The 9,446-nt window shown below is 38.3% G+C and overlaps 1 protein-coding gene across 1 annotated transcript; it reads right to left on the bottom strand.

The window, feature by feature from the left end:
- Positions 1-996: 996 nt before the first annotated feature.
- slc6a14 (solute carrier family 6 member 14) lies at positions 997-7,137 on the bottom strand. The gene is made up of 15 exons (XM_035662160.1): positions 7,072-7,137; positions 6,227-6,371; positions 6,008-6,139; positions 5,107-5,268; positions 4,779-4,893; positions 4,561-4,693; positions 3,368-3,508; positions 3,147-3,282; positions 2,957-3,049; positions 2,751-2,876; positions 2,551-2,669; positions 2,361-2,460; positions 2,159-2,268; positions 1,606-1,773; positions 997-1,442 (listed from the first exon to the last, which is right to left on the bottom strand). The coding sequence occupies exons 1-15, from the start codon at positions 7,135-7,137 to the stop codon at positions 1,287-1,289; spliced, it is 1,902 nt and encodes a 633-aa protein (XP_035518053.1). The 3' UTR covers positions 997-1,286.
- Between the last annotated feature and the right edge of the window lie 2,309 nt (positions 7,138-9,446).

Raw genomic sequence — 9,446 nt, 5'->3', positions numbered from 1 at the left:
AGACCTGACAGTGAATCACACACAACCTAAAAAGAAAGTTGGTCATTACTAATAATAGTCACAAGTGTCCTAATGTGCTGTCCTAAAGGGGTCCATTTTAGATCTAATCTTCTCATGAGGTAAGCTGTTTTTGCTACCGCTGGGTTGTAACTGAAAACAAAGTTATTCCTCCTGCTTTGTAAAAACATATTATATTTATATTATAATATAAAACAAGCCAGCAGTTATTGCAGGGGCAGCCATTGTTTTCAGCTCTATTGGTGCTGTCAAAAAATAGACAAAGCAACCTGTTGGCAGGGTGAACTGCTAACAGACTGACATGACGCTACATTTGCAATACTTGAGACGAGCTTAAAGAACTCTATAATGGTTGATTCGGGAGATGAACTGTGTAACACAAGACCCTGCCACTGAAGCCCATGTGAGATTAGCTTTTACACATTTAGCAATATCTAATCTACTGTATATAATTACGGCATTTAAAGCAGCTTGACATCTCTTGTTTTTGTTTGCCTCATCCATCCATGCTGTATTAATCTAAAGAAATCTAAATTTCATCACATATCAGAGATAGAGAGAGAAAGAAGTTATTTATTGTAGAATATCAGAGGTGAGCAACAGAGGATGTACAACAAGGAAAGACTAGCATGATTACTGACACAGAAACAGGCACTACTGATAGATCATTACATTTTAAAAAAGTCCATGGATCATTGACAAAATAAGAAACACCTCCAGATTCTAAAGCCCCAATCAACCAAAAATGTTTTTATTTATACATTCAATCAACAAACTCCATTACTAAGAAAGCCTTACTATTATTATTCTAAGTAGCTTTCAACCACTTTTAACTAATTGTTTTCAGTCATTGGTCTGTTGTAGGTGAGTCCTAAATGGCTCTGTTCCATTTACTGTAAACACATGACCTCGCACAATCTTGTTATATACCGCCTACCCCAGCAGGACACGGTGGACAGCAGTCCAAAGTGTGGCTGGTGTAGAGAGTCAAAGAGAGCCAGATAGTTTCCCCTGTAGGTAGTTACCAAAGCACAGCTGAATGGTGCACTTGGTGCTGGCCGGTGGGACACTTAAACAGGAAAAACTTGCAACTGGATGCCCATTTCTGCTGAAATATTTGGCAAATATTTAAATTTAATATTGATAATCTGCTGTGAGTTTGTATTTGAGTCAGTCTCTGTCTCCTGCAGGTCAAAAATCGCTCAATGCAACAAGGTGTTACACTGCTTCACAAAAGGGAAGAGAACGTAAACAAACAAAATCACACATCAGAGCCATGAGCTAGAGATTACATTAACATTTACATCTAGTTGGGTCCGGGATGTCATCCTGTGGCTGCAGCGTTCTTCTGAGTAGCGCTCTCCTCGATGGATGTCCAGGTAGGGATGCCATTCTTTAGCTGGAGCACATAATGACTTCACACGCTGTGGAAAGTTAGAGATTAGCATCCTTACTTTTCACTTCCTTGAATTCATATAAAAATACTCCAGTTGTACAGTATGCAATGCTTTGAAAAAATGTAGAAAAAGACGAGTGGTGTGTCAAACCACCATAATTCGTCAGCTATCATAACACACACATACACACCTTCCAGACGCTTCCCTCTGCTCTCATCAGCTTATACAGAGCGACGATAGGGATCCAGAGGAGGATGAATGCAACCATGCACCAGCCCAGAGCCAAGCCCCATACCGGGAACTGGACTGTTCCATAGGAAGGTGGTTTAAAGGTCATCAGAGACCACACCAAGATCACCTGGACAACAAAGTCAGCCCCTTTCATTCATTAAACATGATTCAAACTAACATGATGTATATGTTTGAGAGGGTTCAATCTGAATTTTCAGAAGCAATTTGGACATGTATCAGATTTTTTTATTAGCTTTAATTTGCTAATAAAGCAGTTACATAGAGACCTTACATACAAAAATGAAATTTAAATTGAATTCACTGTAATTCAATTTCAGATGTGGAAATACAAGTTCAGATACCCAGCCACCTTTTCCCCATTTCTCTATGTGTCTTTTGTGGTAGTGTCATTGTTCTTGATTAAACTCCCGCCATGGAACTCATACATGTAAAGTGTCAAGTAAAAGCAGACATGTGAATATTTCTTGGGCACTGTCAGAAGTTGTACTCACCACTATGATACACGGGGTGAGGAAGAACCAACATGCTCTCCACCACAGCCAGAAAGTGAAACTCTTATTTCCAAGCATCATCTCAATGTCTTTAATAAAACGGTTCCCTCCTGGAAACATAAGAAATACACACACATACACAGCTGGAGTTTAAGGCTCACTGTCAGCTTAATATGCACATATCTCAAATTATCATATTTACCATATATGTAGCAGACACCAATGATCTCGAAGAGAGCCAAAAATAGCAGCACCCAACTGGCAACAAACTGGTCGATTAGAGTCACCCAGTATATTCCTGCCTATCCCAGACACACACACACACACACAGAGCTGAGTAGGTTGGCTAGGCCAATGTCAGACAACATAAAGTTAAACAAAGGCAGACTTACCCTTGTGACACATGGCAGGCCCAGGAAGTAGAGGACTGAACATGTCGTTAAAGTCAGTAAAGCACGTTTGGGTTTGAAGACTTTAGGGAAGGCATCAAGCAGGCAGGTTGTGATCACCTCTAATGACAAGAAGAGACATTTCAGGCTGCATGAACGTATTCTGACTGTTATGAGATATGAATTGCAACTGAAGATCTCACCTATGCCTGCAAACTGAGAGTCCAGACCAACAGTGAGAAGCATGAAGAAGAACAAAATGGACCAAAGAGGGGAAATCGGAAGCTTGGAGAGAGCATCTGGATATGCAATGAATGCCAGGCCAAATCCTGCACAAAGACAAAGAAACAAAACATCAGAGATGTTCAAAATGTTTATAACTTGGGCCCAAATGGTGTGTTTGTCTGACCTTCCTTCACCACTTCTCCCACAGGCATTTTGTAGATGTGAGCCATGTGACCCAAGATGGAAAATATGGCAAAACCTGCCAATACACTGGTGCCTAGGAAAAGATTAAAATAGCTAAATAGATTGAAATAAATATATACATTATTTAAAGGTTTATTTAAATAGTGCTGTTACAGTAGCTGTGCTCCTACCAGCATTAGTAAGTGTTACGACAAATGAGTCCTTGAATACATTGTTGTGGAAGTTGTTGTAGGAAGCAAGAGTCATGACTCCACCCCAGCCAATCGAGAGAGAGTAGAAAGTTTGAGTTGCTGCATCTTTCCACACCTAAAAAAAACAGTCATGCTTTAAATCAAAAGGGATTAGATTACTGTACTGTGTTGCAGATAAATAAAGATAGTTGGGTTCATACCTGTGCTTCTGTCAGTTTAGTCAAATTGGATTGGGCACCAATGTAGAACTCTATCCCATCTCTAGCTCCCTCTAGTGTCACACCTCTGATCAGCAGGATCAGAATCACCACATATGGAAATGTAGCTGTGAAATACACAACCTGGAGAGACAAAAGCAAGTTAAAATTGTAAAAAAGCAATTTATACATTTATATTTTCTTCTTGCTGCTTCTCTTGTCTCATGCATAAATTGTAAAACTATAAGGGCTATATACAATTACAATTGTGTATATTTGTAAAGTATAGTTTGACTGTTTAAATTCACTAATATTTAACATTTTCTCTCTTGCTGAGAGTTAAGATGAGATGATTGAAACCACTCTCTTAGCTGGTTAGCTTAGCACAAAGACATGAAAAAGCTACGTTGGGTCTGTCCAAAGTTAACAAAAACCTGCAATTAGCTCCTCTAAAGTACAATAATTTAAAGTCCAGTGTGTAACACTTAAGAGGATCTATTGGCAGAAATGGAATATAATATTCATAGGCATGTTTTCATTAGTGATTAATCACCTTAAAATAAGAAGTGCTGTATTTTTGTTAGCATGGAATGAGCCATTATTAACTACAGGGGGCGGATCCTCTTCTACGGAGTCTGCCATGTTGGACCGCCATGTTTCTACAGTAACGCAGAACAGACAAACCAAAAACTGACTCTAGATAGGTATAGATAGGTCTGTTGGTTGGTCCACCATTTGGGTCCAGACTGAAAAATCTCAATAACTATTTTCCATTAGATGAATTGCCAAGAAATTTGGTACAGATGTCTACAGTATGGTGGGGATGAATCTTTATGTCTTTGGTGCTCCCCTGACTTTTCCTCAAGAGCAGGTCAAAATCTCAGATTAAACATGTTAGCACTGTGAGCATCCCAGCATGTTGATGTTAACATTGAGCTCAAAGAAGCCCTACGTACAGCTTCGCAGACCTGCTTGCATGGTTGTAGACTCTTAGTCTACTGGTCTTGTTATTGTACGGACTCTCTATGCCAAAAAATGTGTGTAAATGTGAGACATTTGCTTGCTTTGCATTGCAGAAACCCCTTCAGACAAAAATGACAGGCTAATGATTTTTGCAGATGTATTGAAATATGCATTGGCCTTTGGACAAGTTGGACTGTGGACAAGGACTTGCTATAAGGTAGATGTTGACTTACTTTCCCTGATGACTTGATGCCTTTGCTGAGCGCTGCAGCAACGAGCATGGTGCTTAGCAGCAGACAGAGGGCCAAGTGCCAAACTACTGGTCCTGTTTCATCTAGACCACTGGATCTCTGCAGAGCCATGCGACTGAGGAGGAGAGAATATATAGCCACAGCAGTTTGACTGAAAGTGTGTGTATTTGTGCTTGTTTGCACGAGTGTGTGATTCTTACTCCCAGTACTGCTCACTCGGGCTCTGGACTGGAACTGTGATCATGTTGGAGGAAGGACAAGAGCTGTTTCCCTGAGTCCAGTTGGCCACTACAACACCACTTACATTACAATACACTAGAAAGGTAAAAAAAAGAGTGAGTACGTACAAACAATACTTTTTTAGAATGAAAGAATTATTTGATTATTTAGCTTTGAAAATAGGTTTAAGTAGATTTAATTTTTCCAGGTATTTTCATCCTGTCATCATTATTTTTACGTAACCCCCCACCACAGGAGAACGACACATCAGCGTCCACCAAACAACAGATTTGATCAACAAATCTTTACCTGTAGGCACGCTACTGCAGTTACCGTCTGCCCAACTGAGGCAGCTGGACCATGGCAGGGGAGACTGGAAGGAGGCGAACATGTAGTACAGGCTGTAGGCGATGATGACGTTATAATAAACGGATACTATCAGAGTCACTATAACCATGGCAATTCCAACACCTGGTAGAGAGGTAGAGAGAGGTTATAAGACACTGTTGCATTTATTCAACATTCTCACAAGAAGCATATTTAAAATATGGTTAATTCTTTTAAGGTTATTTATCAATTCATGTGTAGGTAGTAATTCAAAGTACAAATCCCCTCGAGAAAAAAGTTTGTTCGAAACCAAGTTAGAGTCTTCTGTGTTAAAACAGTGAAAGCTTACTGACTTTAGATAAATAAATGTGTGATAAACTTTTATCCCCCAGAGTAATATCATAACATGAAAGCTGCTAATAAACTGTCCAAATGGCTGACTCTGACATAAGGGGAATATTTGTGTAATATTATATATATTACACATTATTTATTATGGTACCAAAGTGTTCTTAGTACTGCTGTACAAAATGTCAGGCTTTTCTCATTCTTTTCAACTCTCAAAAGGAATCCATAAAATCAAAGCTGGAAACTTTAATGAACAGATTTTCTGCAACAGATTTAATTCAACGAAGTTAATCTTTCATTCATTGTCATTATGACTTTTTGTTGCTTTGATTAAAGTGACGTAATGTTTACTGTCATCCGTACATCATAAAGTGCAAGTCAATATCATCACTTCAACCTTTCTTCATCATTTTAGTTTAAGTTACTTAATTAAACTTAAATGATATAGAGTCAGGTGCCAATATAAGCATTGATACAGGTCTTTTCTTGCGGTAATAGTTTATCCTGTTCATATTGGGCATTAAAGGTTGCTTACCCTGTAGGATTGGCACTGCTCTCCATATGTTAATTGGACCTTGGCTGCAAAACTGGCCAAAGGCACTTTCCAGGAAGAAAAGAGGAATTCCAGTCACCACCAACATCACAAAGTAGGGGATAAGAAAGGCTCCTGCTCAAAATGACAAAAACAACATTAGAAGCTCTATCCAACAGGATTTCCAAAACTAGTGGCTTACAGTAGACACCAACTATTTACCCCCTCCATTCTTGTAGGCCAAATATGGAAATCTCCAGATATTTCCCAGTCCAACAGCATAGCCGATTGTAGAGAGGATGTATTCCTTCTTGCTGGCCCAGTTACCACGTTCAGTATTCTCATCACCATCATCCACATGTGGGTCCTGCTCATTAAAAAAAGTTTCAAAACTTAACTAAAGTGGTAAAAGTTGTAAAATGTATGTATGTTGCACCTGGAACATGTTAAGAACAACTGCAGTGAGAACAGTACATTTTAGAAAGATGCAATACACATTTTGACAATGCTATATAATAATGTCGGACTAAAATATACAGATATTATATGACAGTGTTTCTCAGCTGAGTGCTGAAAACACAGAGTTACTACTGCAGCTGATTTCACAGTTGATCATCTTATATCAGGGGACCTAACCAGTGAGATCACTGCTGCAAGATATAAAACACATAATAAAACAATCATTCCAACTTAAGTAAGCATTGTCATTGTGTCAGCTGTTATCGTACAGTTATTATTCCTGAATTCAATGAAGTATTCATTGGGACTTTTTTTTATTATGTCCACTCTTGTGACAATTTCACTAATGTGGCCACTTAAATTGTGCCATTACCTAATTAATTGAGATTTTATGTCACCTTCCTGCTGTAGCAGCACATCCTAAAAAGCACACTTTTCTAATTCTATTACAATTTTAAAAAATATCTAAATTAAGAAACAAATCTGGCAAACAATATGTTTTGTTTTGTGTTCGTTTATTGTTGTAATCCACATTGGATTATTTAAAAAAAAATCAGAACTACATGTTATTCAATGTAATTATTGTGTGGAGTGAAAGTCTATCCTACCTGGTCGACAACAGCAGGATTTCTGAAAATTAAATCCTTAAAAGTGTTCCAGCCGTATTCCCTCATATCCTTTCACCTGCTTGATGATGGTCTGTATAAAAAATTCAAATCACTCAGGTAGGTCTGTTTTAAAGCCCCCACCCCCACGACAGACAAGGGAGTGATATTTTCCAACCAATCAGCTGCCCAGACCCTCCCCCGCAACACCACTGAGGTGGTTGCTGGTTGTCTGTGTACAATTCATCTTAAAAAAAATGGAATCATGATTTAATGTGCATTAGTAAAGAAGTTTCCCTCTTGATAACAATAGCGACTGACTCTCATTCTGATGTAGAACTGATTAGTGTTGCTTTCTGTGTTATGTCAGTAATTCTAATTTCCTACGGGGCTCATTTCTGCTCTACTACTTTATATCATTCTTCCAAAATAGACTGTATATGACTCTTCAACTCAGACTGTGTATGATAACAACATTATTCCCTCTTTACTGATAAACAGACAAAATAGTGCCACTCAGTGTGTGTGTGTGTGTGTGTGTGTGTGACTCAGGTGAATGACTATGAGTAACCATATCTTAACAGGGAGGCAACTCCCAAAAGCCACTGCTGTGACTGATGATAGATAGATCTCATTTTGGTCAGTGACATGTACACATAATCACTGTACTGTTCGCACACCTAGATTTCTGTAACCTGTAATCACAACCTGATGATGTGACCACAACCAGGTCAGATGACATGACTGGTGACACAGAGAGATGACAGAAAATGTCCTGCATTACCCCATTAATTACAGATTATTACAATTACTCTTAGAGAAATAGTCATAAACAGACACACATGCACCCCAAAACCGTCAAGTATGTTGAATGAATTACTTTCTTATATGGTATAAGGCACATTTCTTAGTAAATAGTTGCCTGTTTACACATCGAGCAACATTATTATTTATGTGGTGTTGTGTTTCTTGCCATCTAGCTAATGTAATGTAATATTTATGTATGTAATATGTACTCTACTTTTACTTCTCTTTAGGTCCACCAACTCTCTTTTTAGCAGCTAAATGCTCCATTATGTTCACTAACTAGTTGTACAACACACACACACAACACAGAGACACTTGAGACACTCACAGTACTTTCCTTCTCCATTGTCTCCGCTGGACTTAATTGCAAATACTGAACACAAATACATATAAAATCTATTGTAAGTATTATATATTACAATATACCTATACATAAATATGTTATGACAGCTTTATAAAAAACATATTTTTCTCATCTATTTACTGTAAGTGATCCATTGTATTGTAACTAAAGTGTTATGGCACAGACAATACAAACTTCAGGACAGTCAGTTGAAGGCCTGATGAATTCTGGACATAATTAGTTTAATCACACACACAGGTGAGCACAAAATCTTCCAAAAAGCATATAGTGCATGCCATATTTATAATTACTGACCTTCTGGTGATGCATCATATTGAAAGAGACACATTTTTGGTAGAGTGAATAGTATCATCAGTTATAACTGACCTCTTGGCACTTACTCAGAGTTACAGGTATATCTCTGCTTAGTGTCCTCACTGTACCAATGTGTAATGCGCTCTGCTTGATGCTCTTTTGGTTTCTGAGCCGTTTTGGTCAGTGACGTGTGACCACAACCTAACCTCTGTAAATCTATTATATACATTAGCTGTAATGACGCTATCTTCTGGTGTGGCCACAGATTACAAAACATAGAGAGAAACATGATAAATATAGACATCCTGTGTCTTCTGACTACACCACCACTGGCCAGCTGACACACGGGTTTGGCCCTGAGGCAGCAGCTCATCACCTTTCACATTGTCAGAGTTAGACAAACCCACATGCACAAATCAATCTCCAAAATACCTGGTTCATCTTAGAAGATGGTAGGCAGGAAAAGAAAGGTAAAGATAATTAGAGAATCAAAACAAATAATTATTTGGCTCCTATATAAAGTCCAAAACGTCTAGTGTCCTGAATGACATTGCTCACATTTCCCCCCTTAAACAACTTGAATATGGTGCAAGACATTACTGACACCATGAGCAGATAAAGATCTGTAATCTTTTAAAAATAGTCTCTCTGTGTAAATGTATTCTAAAGGCATGTCTCATAAAAGTTCTCATATCCTTCAAATGAACCTTTAAGGTGACAAGTGCATGTTTCTGTTTAACAGTGAGAGAGTGTCTAGATTCAAATAACTGATTTATTATATCAGTTCAGCGTGAACAAAAACTGACTCTTTCCTGGGCAAATTATGTTATAATGCTCCAGTGTTTCTGTTTAATCCACCTTTAGTCCATAAAATCACTGAATCAAACCCCTATCACACACACATACACACACA

This window comes from Morone saxatilis, unplaced genomic scaffold, assembly GCF_004916995.1.
Source record: "Morone saxatilis isolate NCDOM2014 unplaced genomic scaffold, NCSU_SB_2.0 Contig18, whole genome shotgun sequence".
Lineage (NCBI taxonomy): Eukaryota > Metazoa > Chordata > Actinopteri > Moronidae > Morone > Morone saxatilis.
The sequence above is the reverse complement of the archived record's forward strand: the minus strand, read 5'-3'. Positions and strand labels throughout refer to the sequence as shown.

Bases quoted from the DNA above. Each gene is read 5' to 3' on its own strand.
- slc6a14 (XM_035662160.1), bottom strand. From the start codon at position 7,137: ATGAGGGAATACGGCTGGAACACTTTTAAGGATTTAATTTTCAGAAAT. The intron at 1,774-2,158 runs GTGAGTACAACT...TTTGTTGTCCAG, and splicing joins TCACCCCGTGTATCATAGTG to GTGATCTTGGTGTGGTCTCT. The intron at 1,443-1,605 runs GTGTGTATGTGT...AACTTTCCACAG, and splicing joins CAGAGGGAAGCGTCTGGAAG to CGTGTGAAGTCATTATGTGC.